Source organism: Neopelma chrysocephalum, unplaced genomic scaffold, assembly GCF_003984885.1.
Source record: "Neopelma chrysocephalum unplaced genomic scaffold, ASM398488v2 Primary Assembly neopelma1_77, whole genome shotgun sequence".
Taxonomy (NCBI): domain Eukaryota; kingdom Metazoa; phylum Chordata; class Aves; order Passeriformes; family Pipridae; genus Neopelma; species Neopelma chrysocephalum.
In genome coordinates this window covers 2,186,436-2,213,920 of record NW_020897738.1, presented here as the reverse complement: position 1 = coordinate 2,213,920, position 27,485 = coordinate 2,186,436, and the positions used below count along the sequence as shown (strand labels likewise).

At 45.7% G+C, this 27,485-nt stretch overlaps 2 protein-coding genes and 1 long non-coding RNA gene across 7 annotated transcripts in view; 1 reads left to right on the top strand and 2 right to left on the bottom strand.

Annotated features, from left to right (window-relative positions):
* The window catches only part of HECTD4 (HECT domain E3 ubiquitin protein ligase 4), a 70,892-nt gene extending 63,533 nt beyond the window's left edge, over positions 1–7,359 (bottom strand). For all 4 annotated transcript variants that reach the window (XM_027689491.1, XM_027689494.1, XM_027689492.1 and 1 more), the window contains exon 1: positions 7,061–7,359. In XM_027689491.1, coding sequence (XP_027545292.1) covers positions 7,061–7,231 — 171 coding nt within the window. In that variant the 5' untranslated portion in view covers positions 7,232–7,359. The remainder of the gene's footprint in view (positions 1–7,060) is intronic.
* Positions 7,360–7,892: 533 nt separating this feature from the next.
* On the top strand, positions 7,893–20,014 carry LOC113970589. 2 transcript variants are annotated; one of them, XR_003535218.1, is made up of 5 exons: positions 7,893–8,567; positions 9,527–9,660; positions 12,388–12,856; positions 15,984–16,094; positions 19,871–20,014. It is a non-coding gene; the product is annotated as an uncharacterized LOC113970589 (long non-coding RNA). The 2 variants fall into 2 exon arrangements; XR_003535217.1 differs by having other exon boundaries at positions 7,893–9,660.
* Positions 20,015–23,411: 3,397 nt separating this feature from the next.
* RPL6 (ribosomal protein L6) lies at positions 23,412–26,834 on the bottom strand. The gene is made up of 6 exons (XM_027689608.1): positions 26,555–26,834; positions 26,373–26,471; positions 25,775–25,918; positions 24,806–24,854; positions 24,084–24,268; positions 23,412–23,607 (listed from the first exon to the last, which is right to left on the bottom strand). The coding sequence occupies exons 1-6, from the start codon at positions 26,786–26,788 to the stop codon at positions 23,455–23,457; spliced, it is 864 nt and encodes a 287-aa protein (XP_027545409.1). The 5' UTR covers positions 26,789–26,834; the 3' UTR covers positions 23,412–23,454.
* Between the last annotated feature and the right edge of the window lie 651 nt (positions 26,835–27,485).

Below are 27,485 nucleotides of genomic sequence, written 5' to 3'. Positions count from 1 at the left end.
AGCCCTTGCCAAGGTCTCCTCAGCGCTCTGACAACAGTTTGCTGTATCTCCAGGCAAAGCTTGTTATCCTGAAACTATCTGAAGTCAAAACAAGTTAAAATAAAATGCAAGAAAAACCCCAATTCACAATTCTGAAATAGGCAACACAACTCCCAGCACTGATAAAAGACATAAGTGAAGGGAAGAAATAGAAAATCTGTGCTAAAACAACAGTTATGAAGACTAAATGAGAAAGGTCTTCCCCATCCCCACCCAGCTGATCCACCAGGAATGCCCTGACGTGCGGGGCCTGCACCCTCAACACCTCCTGGCCCAGGCTGCCCCCCCAAAGAGGGTTTCTTCAGGTTGTAAGTGCTGGACTCAGCCAAATCTCCCTTTTTAGATCCCAAATCTAACCCTTCCTCCCCAGACTAGTTTATTCTCCTCCTATCCAGAAGATCTGACCGTTCTCTTTGTTGGAACAAGGGCAGATTCCTTTCCCTGCAGATACAGAGGTCCAGGACTGTCTGATACCTCACTGAACAAACAACTGCTCCTCACTCAGCAAGAGGTAAAATCCCCTTTCCTTCTGCCCTTTTGGTGCCTCGGGATTTACACCTGAGCTCTGATTTGGGCCTGACTTCCAGCACCCTTCTGTCAGTGCCTCAATATTTCCCTGCCCAACACTTGGGGAGATCTCAGGGCAGACACAACCCCAGCCCAGCAAAGCACCTGAGCCAGTTACTGACCCATCATTTCACAGCTCCAAACATTTTTAACTACCAAGGCTTAAACACAGTCCAAGAGGATGTAACAAACACACTGCTTTGCCATAAAACAAGTTACTCAAGTATCCAATTCCATATAACTAAAAACTCTATTAGTAAGAGGTTTAATTTTAATTTTGCAGCGTCTTATCCTTACATATTATTTCCTTGTTTACCCTTTTTAATCAATTTGAATAAATATTTTAATTACAAAATAATGGATCCAAAGTTTCATCACTCCAACTGGTTATTGACATCTTAAACATTGAGAAGCACAAAAGGTATCTGGTTTTAGATCCACCAGGGAAGGATGTCACCACTCCTGCTGTACCCAATATTTGTCCTGTTTCATCCTATTACACAACCTTAACCAGGTACTTCTTCCCAGTAAACAATATTTTTCCCAATTTTGCTCCAGAAAGCAGTGGCTGACTCACCCTTATCAGGGTAACATGGTTCTCTACTGATAGTAAAAATTACAATTATCACACAAATCTACACGAAGAGTTTTAGCCTGAGGTTTTATGACCCCATTAAGTAAATTTAAATGGGAGCTGCCACTAAAAGGCAGCTTTTCCCTCTGGCTAAAATTCCTGCCCCTTGTCCTCTCCCTGGTGCCAGCATTAGTGCCTGTGGGGTTTGTTTTAATTCTACAACACAGGGAATTCTGAGCAATGAAGCTGCTCAGAAAGGTGTTTTCTTTCCTGAAGTTACATATTGGAAAGAGAAGCCTTTAAATCTCCCAAAAAGCATTTAATTCCTTTTCTACAGAACTCAATTGGCTGAACTTCACACAAAGATGAAGATGGTGGTACATTTACCAGGACCAATTACGCCCCTAATACCCCCCTGAGTATTAAACAAGTATTATTCCCATCTCCCAAGAGGAACAAACCAGACAGAAAAGCAGAAACAACCCCAAAATCGTAAAGTATCTTTAACAGCAGCATGAAAAAAATTACCTACATCACTTTTAACACCCCATTACAGGTGTAAGGTAATTCCCTTGTACAGATATACAAGCAGCACCACTTGTTTACTTGGTCCTTTTGTCTCTAGAAACACCAATAAAACAACATTAAAAAGCCTGAATTACAAAAAGTATGGATTATTCTATAAGGGAAACAGCACAAGTGATAGTTTTAAAGGTACCCTGAAGACTGAGATCCACAGCCAAACTCCAACTGCTCCACGAACACCACTGTGTCCATACTCCTTGTCTCACGTTCCACGTCGCTGTGCTTGGAACAGCAATCCCTGCTCATGGCACTTCCTGGGATACTGAGCCAAACACCACCTGGATCTCTTCTAAACCATTCTTCTAAACCCTCTACAAACTTCTTCCTTGCTGCTCCACGTGTAAAATGTATAAATACGTGTGAACATTTTCGCCCTGATGTTTCAGATACTGAGATTTTATGGGTTCCCAGCAGCTGCTGCGCTTTCCATCCTGCTTTAGTGTTGCACTTAAAAACTACAAGTTTCAAGGTAGTTCTAATTTTTTCTGCTCCAAGGAATTTTAACCATATCACCTTGTTCAAAGCCTCTGCTGATTCCTGTACGGAGCAGCACAGCTTTTTAACAACTCAGCTAAAAGCAGGAACTATTTTCCCTTGTGAAAGCATTAGAAACCTAATTGCTCAGAAATAAGCACGAAGACACATCTATCTCTTACAATTTTATTCTAAATAATTTTTGCAACTGTATAAATTTCCCAAATAACCTTCATATCTGAGATGAATTACAGAGAACAAGCAAGCTGTAAACACAAAAATGCCATAAAGCAAAGGGTTGTTTCTTTGTTTGTTCATTAAAATATTTCTTTGGCTCTTACTCAAGTAGTAAATGAAAACATCTACAAAAGGTAAAGAAAAATCTTTGTAATTTAAACATCTGAGAGTGCAGATCACTGAATTAATCAGCTGCAACTGGTAACAAGATCCATATTTGGGAAACATATTTGCAAAATCATCCTTTAGAAGTTTTCTAATGTTTCTCTGCAAGGAGAACTACAACATGACCTCAAAAATAAAAAGCCAGGAGGCACAGTGGGCCATATTATAGAAGCTGAATAAATTCAAAGCCTTGGAAGAGGAATGCTGGAGTATTTGAAGGGGAAGGGGGTGCACAAGGCAGGAGGAGGGTGTTCCAAGCCTGACACACGCCTGGATCAGCAGTTCCCAAGGCAGAGGTCATGACCCCAAGAGGGGTCACCCACTTAGGAAAGACTCAATTGTTGGTGGTGCATTAGGGATTTTTAGCTTGACAGAGGTGAAGCTTGTAGATGGAAGTGAGGTCACAACCAGAAAGGTTTGGGAAGCACTGACCTAGATAATTACAGAGACCTGCTCCCTGCTTCAGCAAACAGGGAAAAGCGACAAAATGTTTTCTCTAGTCTGGGAGGAAAATGGGTGAAAGCTTCAAGTTTAGCAGAAACCTTTGAGTCTAAATCGTTTTACGGAAAACACAAGTCAGTCACAGGACCGGCACTAAAAGAGCTGCCAAAACAGCTCTGGACTTCAGTTCTGCAACTGCTCCATGGAGGGTCTGCCCAGGCCACACTGGGGGGAAGAGGAAAGGCCACCACTTTTGTCTCATTTTTATTTTAGTTTTTATTATTTTTTTAAACTTACACTTGATTAAAGATATCTATTTTCAGTGCAGAGCAACACCTGCCAGCTTCACACTGACAGAGAGGAGGTTTAGATGGGATATTGGGAAGAAATTCTGCCCTGTGAGGGTGGTGAGGTCCTGGCTGCCCCATCCCTGGAAGTGTTCAAGGCCAGGCTGGACAGGGCTTGGAGCAACCTGGGCTAGCAGAAGGTGTCCCTGTCCATGGCAGGGGGTGGAACTGGATCGGCTTTAACGTCCCTTTCAACCTGAACCATCCCATGGTTGACTCTGGTGCACTGGCAGATTAAATATCTCTGGTTGAAGGAACCTCTCCACCTTCAGACAAACTCTCACCCCACTCCCTGGGTTACTGTATCCATGAAAGATGTTTGGCTGGGAAGATTCTGGAAGTCACAGAATCTGCTGAGTTGGAAGGGACCACAAGGATCATCCAGTCCAACTCCTGGCCCTGCTCAGGACACCCCAACAATCCCACCCTGTCCCTCAGAGCGTTGTCCAGCTCTGGCAGCTCTGAGCAGCCTTGGAGTCGTGACCATTCCCTGGGGAGCCTGTTCAGTGCCCCACCACCCTCTGGGGGAAGAATCTTCTCCTGAGATCCAACCTGACCCTGCCCTGACACAGCTTCAGGCCATTCCTGCAGCTTCCATTGTGCCACATTACAGACCAGCTCTTCCTCCACCAAACTGTCCCTCTTGGGTGGGCACTGATTGGCCAAAATGTCATGGCAACATCCCCAGCTCTGTCACAGGAGGTTGTCTCCAAGAAGCAGAAGACTTTGCACTTTGAAAGTCATTTCTCTGCATAAAAGGCTTTAAAACAAGGGTCCAAAGGCTCATGTAATCACTGACTAATCCAGGTCTCTCTTGACTAGGGAATTTTGGTGGGAAACCCACACCAGGAGCAGCTGTTACATCCACATAATTACAAAATTCTAGCAAATAAAAAAAAGGGCCCCTGTTATTTGTAAATATGCTGAGACAGTCTAAGAAGTTGGCAAATATCATCACATAAAAAATAAAAACAAACCAAAAACCTCTACACTCTAAAACTAAACATACTCCTACAATAAGTTACTTTCAGGTGAATGAGAAGGTTAATTCTCTTGTAACTTACCATTTATATATATATATACGTATATAAATATATAAAATATAAATAAAAGTTGAATGGGAGTCAAAATAACAAAATAATAAGTTTTTCATAAGCCTTTCTTGGCATAAGTCCAGTACTGTAACATTTTTCCCTCTGCTTTTCTTTTTATAAATAGCCAAAACCTTTGAACAGAAGGACAAAGGAAACACATCCAAACACATTGACATTATTCCCCAGTAAGTGTTCAAAGGGATATTTAAGCAAAACAGACCAGAATGACATATCTCCACCCAAAAAACATCCATTGAAGTATTAAAGATTATACATTTTTAATTAAGCACTTTATGGCAGAAATTCAGGGTTCTGACCACCACTGATGAGGCCCAAGAAGTGAATTAAAGAAGTTTACTAATCAAAGCAGCAGCTGCAGCATCTCCTACCCTTGTCCAAGAGCTCATCCCAAGAGATTTCTATCTGGACCATTTTCAAAGATATTTATTACACTGCAAGGAGGAACAGAAACAGTGCAAATGAGCTCCTGAGTGGAGCAGTTGATGGCACGGCCACACTTCAATGAGACGTGTGCACATATTGCCACAAAATGGCTCCTCAAAGCCAATCCAGAGCACCAAAGTAGCCCCTCATTAAAATAGCAACATTAAAAAAGGCAGAAAAAAATATGAGCTAAATAATTTATATTTACAACACTTGAAATTTAATATTTTTTAAAAAAAACCCTTCCCCCTCAATTTCAAACACTATAAACCAAAATACAATATGTGAGAAATAAGTCACTTGTGATCATCAATTCTACCAGTGGAAGGCAATAAGAGGCTTTGATATTCTGTGACTTAAGAAAAAAGATCAAAATAAGTCAAAGTCAGTACTTATCAAAATAAGCAGCACAGCAAAAAGTCTGATTTAATTATTTATTTCAAAGTTTTGAGCTGAAAACATTCACAACAGGGAAAAAATATCTCTGGAACAGGAAAAAGCATGTGAAACAGTGGCACTGCTGAAACATTGATTATAAAAGTGTCATAAAGAACAACCCACAGCAACACCAATTCCAGCCCTATCTCCCCCAAACAACTGGAGTTTCATAACATTCCTACACTAACAAAACAATTCTCCAGGGCTAAAGTGTTTGTCAAGTGAAGCCACGTGTCAAGTTTCAGGCTGGAACAGACTTCTGGCCTAGCTGGAAGATCTTAAAATGAGGTTTGGGTTGGTTTTCAAAGGATATCCTACTTTATGATGATATAACGTGAATAACACAGATTTTAGACCCAGTGCTGCTTCTAGAACTATGTCATAGAGTCCAAATATTTTCCTGAACACAAACTGCACTAAAAGCCAGAGTGGACTCTGATTACAAGGGAGAATCATTCCGTGTTTATACACACAGAGATAAGTCATCCACCTTAAAAGTACCTCTTTTCCTGTTCATGTGATATTTGCCAACATCCATTTCATGGGAGCAGCTGATTTTCCCATCCCAGCTCCCAGTGTCACCTCACACAGAACAGAAAATGCACATTCAGCAAAAAACCTCTTCCCTTGATAAGGCTGTGGGAAGTTTTCCCAAACACCATAAAACTCCACGTCACCCGATGAACAATGATGCTGTCAGGACTGGCTCCTGGGTTCTGCTCAGCAACACTAAAGCCTCGCTAAAAGGGTTTTTCGGCCTAAAACGTTTGTGATCGAGCAGAGCCCGGAGATAAAGCTCCTGAGAACCGGCCCCTCTCGGCTCACCCCGCTCAGCTCCTCTGACAAAGCCCCTGTGTCATTGGGAGCCACAGCGCCGGCGAGGAGGGCGGGGTGAAAGAGGAGAAGGGAGGCACAGAGGGAGAAAAAAATGCAGCCTACAAAATAGATGCAACCCATAATCCGTGACATTCAGTCCTTCAGCGTCTCCTCGAAGATAAAACAGCTGCACCGCCTGCCTGCAGCCAAAACCACCGGCACTTCGGGCAAGGGAAAAAGCTGGAAGGAAAATCCGGGCTGCCCTCCCGGCTCTCTAATAAATAACACTGGCAACAGCTGAATAAAACACCCAGGCACCTCAGTACCCTCGGTGCATCTTATTGTAAGGCTCATCAATTACAAACCGCCCAAAAGTAATAGCAAAAAGATACAAAGCCTTCAATGAAAATAAATGGGCCAAAGGCCACGCTGAAATACACGAGTGCGGCTCGGAATTCCAAACCTTATGGATCCAAAACAAGGAGGGAGCGCCAATACTTCACCCACCATTGACATCAGTGCCTTGCCACCCTCCAGCCCAGCTCCACTTTCGTTATTATTTGAAATAAATTAGATTGCCTTAAAACAAGCAGAACGCCTCGACAGCGGCTGGCTCTGTACCCCAGAAGGCTCGTCCTGCATCCGCATCTCCCATCCTCCATCCTGGCCCCCCATCCTCCATCCCGGCCCCCCATCCTCCCCTAGTCATCCTCCCTGCACCCCCACCCCCATCCTCCTCGCCTCAGGCCTCGCTACCACCGTCCCCTCTCCCGAGGGCATCCCCCTCCTCCTCACCCCTCACCCTGCCCCGTCCCCCCTCAGCTCGGAGGCCGCCTCACCTCCAGCTCGGTGTCTCCGGGCTCGGCCACCCCAATGATCTCGCTGGGCAGCTCGGCCAGGTCGGTGACCCGGATCAGCCCGTCGTGCAGGAAGATGGTCTCCTCCTTCACCGACAGCCACTGCGCCGAGTCGGTGGCCGCGGCCGCCGAGGCTCCCGCCGGGGACCCCATGGCGCGGAGGGCGGGGGGGCTCCGCAGGGCTGAGGCGAGGCGGGTCCCGCTACCCGCCCATGGCGGGGGCAGGGCGGGGGCAGGCGCGTCCCCAGCGGCCTGGGCGCCGGACAGCCGGGGCGCGGCGGGCAGCAGCGAGGAGCGGCGCGTTGCCACCGCGGCGGCGGCGGTGCGGGGGGCCCCGGGAGCCGCCGTGCCCGCCCCGCAGCCCCGCGTCCCGCGCCCGCCTCACACACACCGCTGACAGCGCGACGCCATGTTGGGGGCTGGGGCGGGCCCGGCGTGCACCGCGCGGGGAACAATACAGCCGGCCCCCTCCCTGCCGGGACACGCCCCCGCCGGGCACCGCCCCCCGCGCCGGGACACGCCCCCCACGCCGAGCCCCGCCCACAGGACGGGTCCCGCTGCACCGCCCGCGCCGCGGGACGGAGCCGTCAGTGCCTCACGGGGGGCGGGGAACGGGTCACCCGCGCCGTGGGACGGGGCCGTCAGTGCCTCACGGGGGGGGAAGCGAGTCACCCGCGCCGCGGGACGGGGCTGTCAGTGCCTCACGGGGGGCGGGGAGCGGGTCACCCGCGCCGCGGAACGGGGCTGTCAGCGCCTCACGGGGGGAGAAGCGAGTCACCCGCGCCGCGGGACGGGGCTGTCAGTGCCTCACGGGGGGGGGGAGCGGGTCACCCGCGCCGCGGGACGGGACCGTCAGTGCATCACCCGCACCGGGGGAAACGCATCGCCTACACCGCAGGACGGTCCCGTCAGTGCCTCACACAGATCGGGGGGAGCGACCCATCTGCACCGAGTGCACTCCCCGAAGCGCATCGGGCGCGGTCCCCTCATCGCCTCGCCTCAGCCCGCTGGAATCGGTCCCCTCAGCGCCTCACCCGCACCGAGGGGCGCTCCCCTCAGCGCCTCACATCCTCCGGAATTACCCCCTCAGCGCCTTGTCCCGCTCCCCCAGGGTCGCCCCCGGGGATCTCGCCCCCTCACGCAATGGCCGCTCCCCTCAGTTCCCCATCTCACCGTTTCCTCAGCCCCAGAGCTGCTCCCTCAACCCCTCACCCCAAGCGAGGGTGAGGCCACCATTCCCCTAAGGGTTTCACTCTTCAGCTTCACCCACTTGGCCAATAAAGCCCTTCTGAATAGACCCTTTTCCCTCTTAGTCCCTCACGTTCCCCACAGGGTTGTTTCTCCCCTCCTGCACCTCTGCTCACTCGTATTTTGTCTGCTCCCCCATAGAATAATCTCCCTTTCTCCGTGCCTTGTCCCTCTCTGTCACCTCCTCACAGGAATACTGTCACCTTTTCAGCTTTTTCCCAAAGGACTTGTGAGCGAGCAGGTATGTCCCTTAAAATCCATACCTCCAGATTTATCCATGCAATGAGGATGCCAGACGGTGTGAAGCAAAAGGGTTGCAACAGCACAGTATGCGTGGAAAAAATGGGATGCAAAGGAAAATTGATCTTTCTGTCTCTCAGCCTCTCATTTTGACAGCATCACATAACCTTCCCCATTTTCATCAGCCTAATTTCACCCTCAGCTGCCTCAGACCTCGACCTGAGCCTGTTCAGAGACACAAAGTGTCACAGGCAGCTGTACCTGGATGTTCAGCAAAGTACTGGTGAGACAGATCGTGCTAATGAGAGAGACGTGATGGTAAATGTTAAATATTCTTAGTGTATAATTGCTGTGGGGATTCCCATTACAAGTGTCTGCTTTTCATGGAACAGTGACTGTGCACAACCAGAGACAGAGCACCATGCATTTATTTACCTGTTTGATCAGATTAAATTATTTAGTATATTAGTGCATTATAACAAATGTGCTGTGGTATCGGAGGAAAAGCCTATTCAGAGCTGGAATAAGATGAGATCTACCTCCAATGTTTTATGTCCTATTAAATCTGGTTGGGAAGGAGCATTATTTCCATGTAATGGATGACTACTCAACACAGGACCCACGCAAAGCCTCTTTGAATCCCTGATTCAGCAGTGTGAGCACTCACACAATTATGCAGCTTGTTTTTGAGGCCAGTTCATTTGAAACAGGGTTCAGGTAAGTTCGTACAATCAGTTATTTAGAGATCTGTATGATAGCTCAGTACACTGTATTTGGTAGGATATCCCTGCCATTCATGTGTTGGAGTGTAGAAGAGTCTCCAGGCCTGGTTTTATTATAGAAATAGATATTATTTGCCTCTGTGCTGGAGTAATTTTTGAACAGGGAGGGTGTGGAGAGCTGCCATCAAAGGTTTTTGTGAGGGACAAACTTCATGGGCATCTGTTATTTTTGGTCCAGACACAACACAGAGAACAAGGGCTGCAGATGGACCCTGATCCTCCTGTGAGAAACCTGCAAGGACTCAGAGGAGAGGGAATGCTGAGATTTGAAGATTTTATGGCAGGTGGGACGTGGCAGCTGAGTTCTGGCAGGTGAGATAAGCTGAAGGCTCCTTGGAAGAAGGGAAAAGCTGCCAAGGTTAGATTAGTCACAATATTTCGTGGTGAGACAGCGGTGGGTGTTATTGTTATTGTTTTGTTACCAGAATAGGAGTTTTACATTGTTTTCATTCACTCACATGCGACAGGAACAGAGGAAGAGAAACACAAAGTGTTTGTACATTTTAGTGGGAGTAACGCCAAAAAACATTCCATATTTAGATTTTGTGATACTATCATGGTACTAGTTGAGTATCTTCCATAAAATCAATACAAATAGAGCTGAGTAAAATGGAATGTTCCCTTCACAAGCTCACATCAGGAAGGACATCAACAGAAGGGATTTGCAGTTTTTACACAGTTTTGGATGTGTCTGTTCTCCAAAGGACTTTTCCACAGGCTCAAAATTCTCTGTCTCCAGCTCTCCCATGCTCCTTCCAAGGCCTGCTGGACTACTTTATCCCAGAGGAATATGGTTGCCACAGTAGCTCCCAGATGGAGGATCCAGGTTTGATATAGCTGTGGATTCAACCCACTGCCTTGAAATACAAACCAAGGCCTTGTATGGGAATGAGGAGCTGACTCAGAGCCAGGAAGAATGAATGTAGCTCTGGATGCTTCCACAGCAGGAGAGGCACAGAATGAGGTGCACAGCCACATTATTATCCCACGCTGAACAGAGGGAATATTTACCATTTTATAGTTATTGATTTGCTTATCTGGAGTTCTTTCTGAATTCAATTAAGTTTGAATTGAAAATTCAGACTTAAAAATCAGTTATTGAATTCATGTAATGTCATAAAACTGAGAAATGTGTCCTGTCCTGCCTCAGTGCAGGCAAATAAAATAATTACTAGTAAGTGTAATTTCCTAAATTATTTTAAGTGCCTGCCATTCAGGAATTAACAGTACAATCTATAAACTTACATAGCCTGGAACGCTGATATAGGTTTTTACACGAAATTTTCAATGTTAGGGCTGTAATGGATACAATAAACATCATGCAGCTTGCCTGGCATCTGCTGCAGGAGATGTTGTGTAATATAATGAAAAATATATAATATTTTTGTTCTGCCTGTCACCAGCAAACGTCAGCCACTGTAACTTCAATGTGCAGTCAGAGGGGTACAGCAGAAACTACAAAGAAACCTTGTACTACTTTATGGGAGACTAAAAAACCAGACTGGAATAACTTTGTGACACAAATCAAGCGGAGGGAATAAAATCCTTAAGTTGTAAACAGGCTTGTACAGAAAGCCAGTCTTTTGCTTTCATTGTTTTTAATTATTTTCATTATTTTTGAGCAGATACTGAGCATTTCTCGAGCTGCTGTCATCACCTCTGCCTCTGGTGGCAGGATGCTGGGATAAGCTCCTTCCTCTGCAGGTCTCCTGTGTCCTTGTGCTTCTCTGTGCTCGCAGTTACTGAGATTTACCAGAACATGCTCATGGTCTGTGGGCAAAAATTCAGTCCTGTGAGCTGCCCATGGAAATTCCTGCTTGGAATTTGCCTATTATGTAATGGGATTTAAGGCAACATTGTCTCACCCTCCAGTTTAATTTTATATTAACAGCTCTGTATGGTGAACATCCTTTTCATCTTAAGGCTTTGCTGTGCATCTTTCTGTTCATTTAGAAATGACACTTTCAGAATTAATGACCATTGTGACACTAAGAAATGTGTGAAACAGAAGAAATAGTTGCTATTTTCATGTGGGCTGCAATAACCAGATTTCCATCCCCTGAATGCTGGTACATGTTATTTAGGGAGCCTGAATGCCATTATTAATAAGGCCACTATGCACAGAATGGTGGCATTTCTTGGCACACTAACTGGGATTAAAAAATACGGTTCCTTCATTTTTTTTCTCCAAGTAAAACTTAGAAAGGACTGAAGGGGAAAAAAACAGTGTTTGACAGAGAAGGAACAAGTTAGACAGTGAAATAAAATAATTTCGAACCTCAGAAATGTATTTTAATTGCAAAAGAAAAATATTCCCATTTTTCTCATTTAGAAGGGCAATAATTGCTGAAGGATGAGTGATTTCAAGGTGGGATTGAGGGAGGAAGAACAAGTAAAAAGATATTTTTATTAAAATGAATGCAGATAATTGGTTATAGAAAACATGAGTATGAATCACTACCTTGCAAACACAACCTTACTGAAATTGGGCAGGAAACAAATGTAAATCATACAATTCTAATAAAAATGCTGGAATGTTTTCTTAGAGACAACCTCATGCAGTGCTGTTACCCAGCTGTAACTGCACTGCCTGTGACACACCTGGCCCATGTAGATGGAGACTCTGCCTGCATCCATGAAATCATGGAATCCCAGAATGGTTTGGGTTGGAAGGACCTTAAAGCTCAACCAGTGCCACCCCCTGCCATGGGCAGAGACACCTTCCACTATCCCAGGTTGCTCCAAGCCCCATCCAACCTGGCCTTGGACACTTGCAGGGATGGGGCAGCCACAACTCACTGTTCCATCTCTTCTACTGATGAATTGTCATCACAGTCAGGGAGTTTCCTAATCCGCAATTGAACTTGTGTTACTGCAATTTAAGCCTTTTCATTCATTTTTCCAGTTTTTTCAGGCCCAGAGAACAGTTTATTTCCTTCCTCTCATGTGCAGTTTTCTTCACCCATGAGAGCTGTGACCACAGTTCCTGTCCATCATCTCTGCACTAAATAATCCCTGCCTTTCAAACTTTCTCTGTAGGCCACGTATTCTGGAAGTCTCATCATTCCTCTGGGATTTCCTCCAACTTGTCCACACCTCCCTTGAGCTGCTGCTGTTTAGATGAAGCCTCACCAATGTGAAATGTTCCGGACAGATTCCTGCCTTCCATGCAATTCTGCTGCTCAGTGTCTCCGTGTCCTCTCTGCTTTCCCTGCAGCTGGGGGATATTGTTGCCTCATTCTGGGCTCGTAAATGAAATAACAACTTCCACTTCAATTCTGTTTGTGGTGTTTCACGTGCACAAACAAAGCAAGCTGGCATTTAACACTGCTCTCCCTAATCTCATGTCTCATTTTCTTACTCAAGTAGCCTTTCATGGAGGAAAGGATCTAAATGGTGCCCATCAGTGAGGAAGAGTGGTTGGGAGCTGAACAGATCCCTGAGTGGTTGTCCTGAATTTCTGAATCTCAAATGTCTCAGAAGGCTCATTATTAATATCCAAAAATAGGTAGGTTTAAATACAGCTATTTGGTGCTGTTTTAAAATTCAACCTCTCTGAAAACTGGTGCAGTAACACGAGGGAAAAATAAATGAAAAAAAAAACCTCTGCTACAATATTCTGCTCCAGATTGTGAAGATATAAATGTAACGAGGTGGGTTTATGTAATTCATACAAATTATTACAAGGTCCACTTGTGTTTCTCAGGGTTTGCAATGTTAAATTCACAAGGTCTGTGACAGCCTGGCTGAGATCTGAGGGGTTTAAAATTAGTTCTTGAAAATGAGTTCCAAAAATGGCAAGTTTTTGGATCAATGGTTGCTGCAAGAATAGCAGTGATTTTGAGTAGCACCAAGGTGGGGCTGATGCTCAGACACGAATACAACAACATATACCTTTGTCAGAACATCTCTGGCTTCATATTTACCCCTTAATTTACCTAAAATTTTATTTAAAACTCTTGGAAAGAAGAAGTGTCATAAACTGATTTTCTCCTCAACTATGAAGAAATAATTTGAGTTTCTACATTTCAATAATTTTCTCTAATTTCCCAAGTAAATTGGTTGAAATACTAATCCTGCAAATCCACTTGTTTGACAGCTATTCATTGATACCAAGAAAGAATTCCAGTTGCTGACGCAGAACACACAGACTTTTAATTTCTCTTTTAGGAACATTGCCTTGTTATTCAAATATATCTTCTGTGCCAGGGCAGACAGCTAAATTGTCTATTTTTTTTTCTATTTTGTGTTAAAAAGCAAAATTTTAAAAGCTTTAATTTTAGTGAAGTCAGTGTAAGTGCCACGTGGAGTCACAGCCCCGTGACACAATTTTAAATCTCCAGGGTATGAAGAGGCAAAGAGGATCTGAATCCCTTCCCAGCTCTATGGGAGGTGGGAACAGTGAATCCCAGGCTGTGCCTGATTCACTCTCCTCCCTGGAAGGTTCATTCAGCTCTGACTGAAGCATTTGTCAAACCTGCCTCAGACTTCCCGAGAGAGGATGAGGATGTTCCCACCACCCAAACCTGATGGAAAAAGGAAGCACGGGGAGAGCAGCTGTAGCTGCAGCTCAGAAGTGATGCTGAATGAAATTAATGCTGAAATGAAAACTCCAAATACCTATTTTAACATTTTTCTCCATTCTTTTTCCACCTGAAGTTTGGTTAAATATGACTTATTCACAGGATGAGTTGATTTCAAATTCTGATAAGTTTTCTACCAGCTGTACATTTCCCTAAAATCTCCCTTAGCATCGAAACTCACTTGGGGATGGTCCCTATAGAGTTGCAGAAAAATATTGTTATGACATCTACAGGAGCTTATATTTTATTTATAATTATTTATCCATATTTATATCATTACTGTCAACAGAGGAGATATTTTAAATTATAATACATATATCCTAGTACAGTTTTACATCCTTTTTACACTCAGTCATCCCATCAGAACCACAAATATCTAAATATTTACGTCAAGCTTCAGCATTTTCCTGCTACAGTGATACCCAATATACCCTAAGCAGATTTCAAATTATGCCATTTCAGTCCCGAATAAGGATGTTTTTCCTCTGTGACAAAGCAGAACTAATCAAAAAATTGAAGCAAGTGCATCTTGGCTTTTTCATTTTTTGTTGTTAAAAGTCTTGATTTGTTACCAAAAAAATGCTTTAGGAGTAAGATAAATTATAAGTTTTCATAGCTTTTTTTCAGTACCAGAAATTTAAGCTATCTAGGAAAGGTTATAAATATTAGGCTAATTTCATTTCATTCATATAACTCAGTCTAACTCCATCATACAGTAAGGTTAGTAATATTTTGACATTGAGAGTTTAAAATACATGTAATAAATACAGTAAAATGAAATGTATGAAGAGGTAAGTGGGTGGAAAGCTGGAATTACTATGACTGGCAAGAATTTGTCTCTACTACTGATTTTTCCTCATTCCCTAGAATTCTGTAGCAGCTGTAAGAGCCACTGAAAAATAAAATCTTCCTGTGATGTTTTACAGACCCAAAAATGGAACTGCTTGAAAGCAAAACACAAAGCACCACCTGTATTTGGATTTGAAACCCATCACTGTGTTTCAAGAAGCCCATGGATGGGAGAAAACAGAAGGACCCGTAGGAGATGTCAAAAATCAGAATTTTTCCAGCTTGACTCCACCAGCCCTGTTCTGTGGGCATTACCCAGAAGGAGAGGCCTGAGGCAGCTGGTTATGGCAAAAGGCTGGAGGTGGTTTTTTACATTTTAGACCAAGTTGTGCCAACCCTGATAAAAATATATTCAGTCACCCATACTGAGGTAGAAATCTTGGGAATAAACCCCCCAACTCACTGCTTGTTGTTCACCCAAAACTGACTCACCTTTCACAAGCACATCTCCAGGTAAGGAGACAGTGCTAAAAAGGGATAACTGGGGAGTCTGAAACAACAGGACACCAAAGAAAAGAGCCAAAGTTGGATTTCAAATGAGAATTTTAAATGAGGTGGCTTTTGAACTTTTGTCTTCTTTGTCTTTTACTTGAAATTCATCAATCAGTTCCAAGACTGTGAAGTCTTAATTAGCAGGTTTGCACAGGCACTGCAGCACTAACAACCCTTTTTGCTGAGGAAAGGGAGGCAGGGCAGTGAATCCCTGGCCTGAGCAACTGTTAGTCTGTGCTGATTTTCTCTTCAGTGGTGACAGGCATTCAAAACAAACTTAAGACTGAAAGGCACTAATTGAGAGCTGAAGCCATGCTGTGCAAACTGGAGTGGCTTTTCCTTCGGGGAGAACAATTTTGCTCCCTGTGTGGTGCTGTCTTGCAGCTGTAAGTGCCCACGTCTCCGAAGGTGCTCTTCCCATAGTGCCTTCCTCCCCTTCCTTTCTTTCTTGCAGCATTTCTCCTGTTCTTTCTAGTATTTCTTACTTATAATTTCCAGCCAAGAATCTGCTTTTAAAGGAAGAGTAAGAACTATTATACAATAAAGTCACCGCGAGTGAACAATTTGATGGGATATAAATACGAGGGAGACAAAAAGGGCTCTAGAAGTCTGCTGTGGTTTTGTCAGTGAAGGGATGCTGCTGATTTCTGTGAGAGTTCAGTCTTCTTATGCTCACTATGACTCACCTGTTTTTCCCTCTGTTCCTTACAGCCAGATGGCACAAACCAGTAAAGGCCAAATAATTCATCATTCCACAGATTTGGGCTGGACTGGCCTGCAGGTGAAGCCAGGATGGATGAAAATCATTTCATGCTGTTACAGGTAGGAGAGTTTCTTCATTTGGAATGCTGTAGAGTTGAGTTAAGGATGCTGCAGTGGAGTGGCACTGGTCCTGGCAGGTAAAAGCCAGTCTTTTCTGGAATGGTTTTATGTACCTTGATTTTGTGCTTAACAATATTACAGTGTTTCTTTAAAAAGAACATCACTACAGATAAACCATGAAGAACAGTTAATTACCCTTCAACTCAAATAACTTTGCAATCAATCAACAGAAGATCTAAAAGCAGTGCTGTCAGTCAGCCAAAGCCACCACTGCTTGGAGGACTCCACCAGCATCACCCCCTTCATCAGATCATTAGTTCACAGACAAATAACATCAGCCCAGCCCTGCACATGCAACACAGGGACCACACTCTATGTACTGTGCTCCAGTCTGCCAGACTGTTCTCATGTGGCTCTTCATTGTGCAGGGCAAACACATTAAAAAGCCATTTTTTAGGCTTGATTGCCCAGTCTGCCCAGGCTTGGTGTGGTGGCAGCGGAATGACATGAAAAGTTGAAGCTCAGGGTGACAGAGTGGGAAGAATGATAGAAATTCTATATTATAAATCCTCAGGAGCAGCTGCACTGACTGGCTCATGCTGGGACACCCTTCTCAGGTGAAATCAGCACTTATTGCAGGTAAGCCCAAGGCACAGGATGTTATTTATATTATTTTAATTTATATTTTTTATTCAAGCTGTTGGGCAGTTTGGGGATTAATGGGTCACCTCTGTTAGAAGACAGTTACAGGAGTATGTGAGATACTGCCTTGATGAAGTCCTGTATAATTACAAAGCATGAAAGTCTTTTTTCCTAGAGCACTGGATTAAATAAACCACAGGTTTTTGTGCATACTGCTTTGACCAAAGCCAGGATTTGCACAAAAAAAAAAAGCCTTCTCGAAGTTTTCTCTTGCATCAGCAGCCTTAAAATGCAGTTTTCCCCTTTCTCCCTCTGTGTCCCTGCTCTGTGCATGTGTTGGGCTTTTTTCTCTCACACAAACACAAAGCTCCAGGATTCAAATGCCCTTTTTGCACTGTGGGTCAGGCTCAGGGAAGCCATGTGGATAATGTGCAACGTACAGAAGCTTTGCCATGTGCCTCTCATTTGAGCAAGAGTTGCTGTGGTTTCAATTCCCTGATTCTAGAGGGGCATTTGTTCATTTTTTTTGTGCTTATTCGAAGGGACAGTTATGGCTACCCACCAATTTCTATGAAATTCCACAAAACAGATCTTCCCTTCAGCCTAGCAGGACATTCACACCAGGAACTGGAATACTCTTTATACCTGAACATCTCCAGTGGAACATTTTGAGGGTGCATCACTCTTTTAGGGTCTTCATATCTCCTTGCTGTGAAAATTAACCTTCCTCCCTTAGGAATCAAGGACATAATTTGCACTGCTTTTGTACGTTTTAGCTTGTATTTTACTTCCTCATGTGAAAATGGGCATTTTGAACAATAAGATACCATGTACTGCACATGGTGATACCTGAAAGCCTTAATTTTAAAAACAATTACATCCTAAGTGCATCTGTCAATAGAGTGAAAACCCTCTGCATTAGGTAGGACTGACAAAAGAGATTAAGATGAAATTGCTTCTGGTTTAGTCTCTATTTTTTCCATGAGATTTAGAGCCTTAGTGTGGTTCTCTGCACTCACTGACTTGCTTCAATGGATAAATAGATGATTTTACCTTTGTGTAATTTCTTGGTGTTCTAATGGCAGTTTTTTGCCTCTGCTGGGTGTCACAAGGCCAATGTGCTCAGTGGATGTAAAGTATGAAAAGCTGGTTATTATCATCATTAAAAATAATCTGCAGGCAAAGCACTGGGAACTGCTAATTGGGCAAAGTGCAGGAGCACAGAATGGCACCAGACATTCTGAATATTTGAGTTGTACAAATAAAATGGACTAAATTCTGCAAAAAAATAGCATTAAAACTGATAAACAGGGCTGTGAAAACATTGATTTCTCCTGTCACCTGTGCCAGTCTTCAACACAACACAATGTTTGTATTTTTTAGTATTAAATGTTGATATGATCTCACTAGAACAAGATTAGAATAATGGATCAGCTCCCTCCTCAGTGTCATCCAAGCAAAGACCTTTTATTCTTTTATGTACTTTAAAGCATAGACATAAATTTTTTCTCTGCAGAAGTTTAAAACACTTCTTAAGACTTGATATGAGAAAGTATCTCTGCTTTCTGCAGTGTGTGAGCACTGACTTCACTGAAATTAAGTTACTTGCTCAGGATCACACAGAAAAATCAAAAGAGCCCAGAAAAAGATTGAATTTCTTCAATCTCAAGTACTGTTTTGACTACCATGCTCCCTCTCTCCTCATCATTATTACAACTAATAAGTATTATGTCTGGTATAGTGTGAAGCATAGTTAGGTCATAGAAGCTGCTGGCTCTGTGTGCAATCTATCATGTCAAGTCATTTCCCAGATAAATATTGAAATAATGGTGGGAAAAGGGAAAAAAATTAGCTAAAAAAGGCAGTCAGCTGACAAACCTGGTTTTTTTGACTCTTCCTAAGTCAGAGGGTCAAAACTGCCCCCCTAAAAAACCCCAAACAACAAACAACCAATGGAAAAGCAACCGAACAAGGAAAAATGTTCATGGTTGTTTGTTGGCACATGTGTCGAATTCCACATGTAACCATTCCAGACCCACCCTCAGGTGTGACTCAGGGACAGTGGCTGTCTTTGCTCAATCAGTGGCTTCCTGAACAACACAGGAATAAGATCCTTATAAAAATAAGGCTTTAATTGCTCTAATTGCTTAAACAATGAGTTATCAAGTGCTTAGTGCAGATTGTAATGCAGGAGAACTGGAGAAATCAAATTAACAGGTGCTGGGAACTTCAGATGCTGTTCCCAAAACACAACAGGAGCAGGAGCTCTTAATTCTGTACCCACAGGATTGGTATTTATGTGACATTTTGCTTCAGAACAATAAGGATGGAAGAAAGTGTAGTGGAGTTTAGATGACTCTCCTGTTAAGTTCCAGATCTCAGACTAAGCTGTCCATGTGTCTGCCTTGTAACAGAGTAAGAGCTGATAAAATTGTAGGAGCTGCAAAAAAACCAGTTTTGAATTTAAACCCAGTTGATTTTAATAAGGAGACACGAGGACGCCTCTGTACTCTACAAGAAACAAAATGTACTGAAAGAAGAATATACAGAGAATCTGAAACAAATTCTGCTAGTAAAGTCTGTTTGGATGGGGTTTCTAATGCTGGAATCATTTAAAGTGGGATGGGAATCAGCAGCTGGAGGAGGGCAAAAGGAATCATCTTGATTTTGCTAGAGGGGCACTGGCTAGGCCAGCTCTTCTCAGCTGCTCTTGCCTACATTTTCTGATGCTAAAGCACATCTTCTTCCAGGTGAAGACAAAAAAACTGTCTCCAAACTCTATTTATTCTTTGTTGAGCTTGTGGGGAGATCCAGAGTGACTTGTTTTTGCACCTGTGGCAACAGTTCTGTGAACTATGAGAAGAAGGGCAGCGATCAGGCAGCAATGTGTGGGGGAAAAGGTTCAGCCTCTCCTTGACAAGGCACTTCCTATAGCACAGGTGAACTGAGCAATCCCTGGACATCTGGGAATTTGGCATATTTTCCTCACCACCAGTCCCAAAAGGTGGGGCAGCTCTGTAAAAGCTCCTTCACACTCCAGCCACAGCCACCTTCTCTTAATTAAAGTTAAACCCATGTGTGCCAAAGGTAACCTTGTCTACAAACCTGGCGCCGCAAAGTACTTTGTCTTGCAGATCAGCCTGTTTCTCCTAAGGATCCTGGTCCCAAAGGATCCTCATTCCAGGAGCAAAGCCAGTGGCTGCCTCCCTGAGACTGTTCCTGACACAGCAGCTGGACAGAGCCAGGCTGGAACTGCACCCACAGGGTCACTGCACATCTCACAGGTAAGAACAGGTGCCTGGAGATAACAAGGCATCACATCTTATTACCAATTCCCTGGGAAAGCCAACATCCTTCTCTCTTTCCTCTCCAAAGGATGCTTTATTATAATTACATATCACTTTATTAGGCAGCTGAAGCAAAGAGCACATTTGATGCTAATGAAGTGCTGCTGTGGTTGAGTCTGTCACTATTTTTGGCCCTGCACATCTCCAGCACTTCTGATTGGGTGAGGGAGGCTTTGGATGGCTCTGGCTTCTTCTGTGGGGGCTGCACAGGGAAAAGCAATGACTCAGCGAGCCAGGACTGCAGAACTGTTTGCATGCTCGGAATGAGAATGGCTGTGGGACGGGCAGAGCACACACAAAGGCTCTTTATGTGGGGCAAGGATTTGCCAGGTAGTGGACAGTGAAAAATCCTTCGGAACGTTCACTTTGTTCCTGTGTCAGTCACCTGTACAGTCCTCGTTTTTCTTGTTTTCCATCCCTCACCCTGGAGTAGCTCAGGAATAAGGCAGATTTCACAGCGCTCAAGGAAAATATTTTAGAGAGACACATCACAGCTGTCCAGTGGCTGCCTTTCCTCATGGAAGATGAAGGTTGTGCTGTCTCCAAGCCCAAGGAGCTGCTCTGCCCCGGAAAGGCAGGATTTGGTGTTCCATCAGGCCTGCTCCCATATCCCTGTGTGACACCAGCATCCAGCTGGGCCCAGTGACTCAGTCCAGGGATTGACAGCAGCAAAGAGATATCTCTCCCTCCCTCCCTCCCTGCCCACCTTGCAGGGTGTGTTCCTGGTCACCACAGAGGTGACAGGACCAGGGTGAGGGCAGCACGTGAGGCCATTGCTCCATACCAGGATCTGTGACTCCTATTTCCAAACCCCTTCCTGACAGCACATTGGGAGACAAAGCCTCCCCTGCCAGTAAACAAGGGTAATGGGTCCAGGTATCACTTCATGTCTTCTGATACACAGATGAGGAATGTGTCAGGTAACCAGTAATTAATTACAGAGAACACCGTTGTGGTTTTAGGCAAACCCACAGGGCTATTTTGTTATTGCAACTTCCCCATTCCCAGAGGGGAAGGGAATGACTGGAGCAGTAGTACCTCCTTCAGTTTGCTCTCAGGCCACAACTGTGTGACTGAATCTGGGTTTGCAGACCTTGCAATACCATGTGCTGATACAAACTATTCTGATTCCACTTGCTCGATGGGGCTTTTCCCATATAAGTGTTCCCACATACAATTTTTATTTTAACTGAGCTTTCTAAGCATATTGGGTTAAAATTTTTCCTTGTATCAGTGGACTTAACCCAAGCAGCAGCAGGGAGATGTGTGCAAACCTTTTGTATCTTTTTAGAGTTGTTTATGTGAACAAGCCAGTCCCACCACTGCAAGAAAATCTCCCATCAACTTAAAAACCTCTGACTATACCCATGACCCAGCAAACCAAGTACAACAGAAAATGTAACTCATCATAGACAAAATGACAGGGAAAAATAAAGAACACAGGGCAGAACACAGCACAGAGCAACAGAAACATGCACCAGGAATGCCAGAGAAGGAATTCTGCACCGGGACACAGCCGGCTCACTGCCTCCCTCTGCTGAACCTCCTGGTACTTACAGAGAGTCCCAGAGTGGTTTGGGTTGGAAGGGACCATAAAGCTCATCCAGTCCCACCCCCTGCCATGGGCAGGGACACCTTCCACTAAACCAAGTTGCTCCAAGCCCTGTCCAACCTGGCCTTGGACACTCCCAGGGATGAGGCATCCACGGGTTCTCTGGGCAACCTGTGCCAGGGCTCACCACAGTCACAGGGAAGAACTTCTTCCCAATATCCCATCTAACCCTGCCCTCTGGCAGTGGGAAGCCATTCCCCCTTGCCCTGTCCCTCCAGGCCCTTGTCCAAAGTCCCTCTCCAGCTCCCTTGGAGCCCCTTTAGGCACTGGAAGGGGGTCTAAGTTCTCCCTGGAGCCTTCTCCTCTCCAGGTGAACACCCCCAGCTCTCCCAGCCTGTTAATTATCCAGAGGAAGATGGTCCAAGTAACCAATGCTGTTACTTCCACACACATTTTAACACCCCCCAGCACCAGCTGTACCAATACCTGTAGCCCCTGGGTGCCAGCCAGGTGTTCTGCAGGTGTCTGAGTTATTCCACTGCCTCTGGAGCACTCAAAGCCCAATTCCTCTTTCCCAACAAGCGTGGCCAGTATGTGCCATGTAAGCTCCCACCTCAGACAGGGTTGTGTTGCTCCCTTTCCCATCCCCTTCTCATAAATCTTGCATGAATTTGATGAAATCTCTTATTCCTCATCAAGTTTGACCCCGTTGGCTACTCTGAGCTCAGAATTAATGGGCAGCCAGATGGTGCAGTTACATAATCCTCCATTCCTGCAGAAGTCTGGCTAAGAAAGAGCTCCAGCCTGCCAGGTTTGTTAATATGTACATCCCTGGTTTTTGTAAGAGTAGAGCTACTGCTACCCAGGCATCCTCTTCCAGATTTCTGCTGACTGTGACAGATCAAGAAAACACACAGGACTAACTTTTTCAACTCACTTTCAAAAAGTTTTAGAAATGGGAAAAATTACTGAGACTCCAGAAGTCTCCCAGGATAGAAAAATACTTCCCTTTCACAGAAACAGCTTTTCAACCAATTTCCAAGCCTACAGAATTAAGGATTTGCCTTCTGATCTAAGCAGGTGGTATTCCTCCCAACTAACAGCATTCCATCCCATAAGGATAAACAAAGAACAGGAAAGGGACATACTCTCCAAATTTTGTTATGGTTCCAGGGATAAGTTACTGTGCAAAACTCAAGTATTCCCAGTGTTTCCACTTAAAAATCCAAGGCATAGCTCCTGAAATGCCTCTAAAAAGTTCTATATTCGCTGAGGTTCATGTGGTGAGTGAGGAATCAGAGCTGTTTGTCAAACACTGTCTTAAGAGCTGCACACAAGGTTTAAAATGCTGAGTTACCTGCAAAGTTTTATTGACAGAGCTGGTTCTCCACAAAAAAGAACCCCAAAGCCCTGGTTTTAGCACAGCAAGTGTGGAAAGAAGTATGTCAGCAGAAATTAGGCTGGGTTTTATTGTGCACTGTGTCAACCCAGCCTTATCTGCTATGCCCAAAAGAAAATCTCTTCAGGATCCCTCCCCAGCTCATTCAAAGTTAAGAAAGCTGAATTTCTGTTTATATTAAATAGTTAAAAAAATGTAACAAACCCAACCAACCAAAACTACTTCCCCCCAAACCTTACACTCAAAATTCGGGTCATTACATGTAGTCCCTCAGAATTTCATGCCACAGGCACTTTTCTACCTGTTAAATCATGCACAGCAAGCCTTGTGCAACATGTGCCATCACAGATTGCAATGAACACACCAGAAATCCTTGCTTTTTTTTTTCCCTTGGAATTTAATGTGGTGCTTTCAGAAGGCCTAGAACACCAATTTGTGAGGATAGACTCCATTTGAGAGGCAGAAGGTGGAGCGCAGGTACCCACGGAGCTGAGGCACCTTCTTGATCCGGGCCAGGATCTGGGAATCCACGGCCTTCTGGTCTGCCTTGCGCTGCTCCGTCAGCTCGTATTTCTACAAAGCACAGAGAAGAACATTAAAATCCTGCACAACGACCTCAGAATCTTCTGCAGAGAGGAGAAAATTCAGGGAAAACCCTAAGTTTTGACATTCTCATGAAATTTTCAATTGTTCTAAATAAGGGGAATGGGGTAGGAGACCTGAGGTACCTCAGCACTGAAGCCACTGTTTGGCTCATGCTGCTGGCAGGATCCAACCACGAAAGGTGTTTCTCACTCAAAAAGGAGATTTATATTTATTTATTTAACTGGAATAATCCCTGCTGCTGGTCTGCTGAGGTACAAGCAGAGAAGAATCCCCAAATTTAGCAGCGTTTTATCTCAATGCTGTATTAATCTATTTTAATGGCATCACCTCATTTGATTAAGGGCCACTTAAAATCCAGCTGTTTGTTCCCTGCTATTCCCCCCTTGGAGCCTGGCCTGGGGTCACAAGGGAATTCAGGACCAATGAACCACCACATCTCTTACTTCTTTTTCAGTGTCAAAGATCTCGCCCTCCTGGTGCTTGGGCTTCCGCAGCCTCTTCTTCTTGAAGTAGGAATCAGTGAGATGTTTGGGAATTTTCACTCCAGTGAGATCAACCTTTGTAGATGTGGCAATAACAAACTTCTGGTGGGCCCTACGCAGGGGGACACGGTTGACAACCAGGGGGCCTGAAGGCAGAGGGAAGAGAACAAAATCAGCTTTTTTGGTGAAAACGGTTGCTTTGAAGTTGAATTTTTGTAGTGTATGTGACGACTAGTTCCTTCAGAGATGCCTACAGCTAAAACCTGAACATTTAAAGCCCTTCCCCTCTAGAAATACCAAAAAAATGCTTCCTGGTCTCTTACGCATAGTCAGATGCTGAAGCTTCATTATCTCCCCTCCACCTTCCTCCAAAGTCACAAATCCCAGAATCATTCAGGTTGGAAAAGACCTCCCAGACCATGGAGTCCAACCTGTGACTCATTCCCACCTCATCACTCAGTCCAGGGTCCTGAGTGCCACATCCAGTCATTCCTTGAACACCTCCAGGGATGGGGACTCCACCACAAAATGTGATTCTATGAACACATGATGTGCCAAACCACCCACATGCAGATTGGTTGTGCTACTGACCCCAGAGACAAACCTGAACTTGGTAAACCCACCCCAAACCCACTGAATCCCCAAACCAAACAAAAATATCGCAAGTATGTAAAAGTTTTTACCTGTAACCAGCAGAAGGCCAGTGTCCAGCTGCTTCAAGAAGACAACACGCTGTAAAGGAATGAGATGTGCCATCAGCTCTCAGGTGCCAGCACTCCAGTACCACAGCTAAACTGGGACTGTGCCCACACCGGGCCTGGTACTGGTACAGGCACTGACAGTGCTCCAGGTGTGGCTGCAGCTGTGCAACCTGAGGAATTGCCACCCTGGGATCCAAACTACAGCACTTCCATGAGCACAGCTCTGCCAGGGACCTCCTCTGGGACTCTCCATGGGCCTCATTGCTCAAGGCAGAGCAAACCCAATTACTACAGTTTTACTCTTTGCCCATCCTACAGGATGGCAACAGCCATTCCATCCCCAAAATTCTTTATATGAATTAGAGGCAGGAACCAGATAAAACCCAGGAAGACATCACAACATCACATGGTCAGAGCCACCCCCCAGCTATGTCTTACTATTTCTGGTCAAGTTTGCCTTCTCTGAACAACACCCTTTATGTAATGTGACATAAAGTAAGAACGTTCAAGAAAATAAAGGATGTAAAGGATGTTAGTTGTGTTAACAATCATCATTAAGATGAAGTATACAATGTAACAATCAACTGTTACCTTAATAATTAGATTAAGAATGAAAATGTTATTCTTTCTTTGCAATAGCTACTAAAAGACTAAGTTTTGCCTTTGCTGCAGCAGCAATAGAAATATGACCTGGGTCTGCTGCTCTGCACTGCAGCAAGACTCCTTTAATTTTGTCTAAGCAACTGGATTAGCCTGTTCTACTCCCAGCTCTGTGCAGAAAAACACTAATTTAAAAAAACATTTAAAGTCTGCATCCCTTAACGGCCGGGCAAGGGAAGCATCCAGATACAAGCCATGGATTTGCACCGAGCGGCTGACCAGTGACATCAGCTGGTAAATCTGGGGTACCTCAGCTCCCTGTGGGGCTGGAGGGGCACCAGGGGGGCTCACCTTGCCGCGGTGCCGCCCGGTGAGCAGGATGAGCACCGTGCCCGGTGTGATGGAGGTGCGGAGCCGCCGCTTGTGCTCACAGAACGGCTTCTTGCCGTGGCTCAGCAGCTTGCGGGGCACGTCCTCCGTGGGGTAGTACCTGGGCTGAGGGGAGAGCAGCACATGGTTTAACACCTGCATTCCGCACGGCAGAAACCCCTCACCAAGATTCTCCCTATTTCCCAAAGTTCAGCTTTCTGAAGGATTTGTTTCTGCTGCAGCCGGTGATGGGAACACACGGAGCGTTTCCTGGGCAATGGTGCACAGTGAAAGCTGCAGCCAGCTCTGTACTTCTGTGTGTGCTTCCACCTCAGCACAGCAATACAAACAGCACAGAAGCTGGTCGTGCCTACAACCCTAAATTCCCTAAATTCCCACCATAAATTCCACCATCTCCCAAGAACCCTGGATCTGCATCTCAAGGTGAGCACTGCCAACAGTTCACTGAGGCACAGCTGAGCCTAAGGTCCCTAAGCCGCCTCAGGCAAGAGGCTCATCACCCAGCCCAAGGTTACCCAGAACAGCCCCAAACCATGAGCATCCCACTGCTTTTCCATACCATTTTCCGGATTTTAACCACCCGGCTGCCTCCATTCTTGTCTCCACCCACTGGCTTGGTGATGGTGGCACGGGGCCTCGCCTTCTTCTTCTTTTCTATCTGTAGGCAAAGAACAGGGAGAACTCCTGACATTTCAAACCAAAGGCACCCCAGTGGCTCAAACACAGTGTTTCCTATCCCACCTTTGTCTCTGGAGCCTTGTACTTGCGCTTGTACAGGGCTTTCCTGGCGTACATGGCAGAGCGGGAATACCTCCCGATGCCGCGGGCCAGGACGGGGTTCCTGCTGGCATGGTACTTCTTCACCCTCTTCTTCTTGTCCCCGGCTGCCTTTTGAATGGGCTTCTGCTCCGGCTTCTTCTCTCCTGCCTTCTTCTTGGCCGGCTTCTTCTCCGCGGGCGCCTTCTCACCCGCCATCTGGGGACCACACAAACTAGGGCTCAGTACAAGGTGTGCACACTTCGAGTCACAGAAACAAAATAAAAGAATCGAAGCGATCCCTTACACCTTTCTGACAGTTGTCAGCCGCGGCTGAGCAACATTGCTCCCTGCAAAACGCTGCTCCGCGCTGGTTACAACAGCGGCGAGTTCACCGATCGCACCCAGCGCTGCTCGGTGGGGAGCCCGTGGACACGCAAACACCCGTCTCTGTCCAGGGTGGTCACAGCCGAGACAGTCACGGGCCAGCCCCGCTCAGCCCCAGTCCCGGCCTAGCCCAGCCCGTTCCCGCTTCTCCGGCGCGGCCTCCACATCCCGCCGCGGCCCGGCCCGCCCAGAGCCGCGACACTCCCGCTCCTCTCCCCCCGCCGCGCCCGTCCCGGCCCCCCGCCGTCCCCCGAGGGCTGCGGGCCGCGCCGGTGCCCGCGGAGTGCGCGGATGGCGGCGGATGGAGCGCGGGGCCCCCGCCGCGCCCTCGGAGCTCCGCCATCCTCACCTTCCGGGGGGGAAAGAGACCTACATCCGGGGCCGCGTGGGGTAACCCCAGCGCCGCGCGTGACGTCACCGCGCCGCGCGAGGCATCACGGGACTTGTAGTCCTGGAGCGCCAGCGCAGCCCGGGGCTACCCCGCGGCAGCGGGGAGGGGGCACCGCGCCCGCGCCCCCCCGAGCGCTGC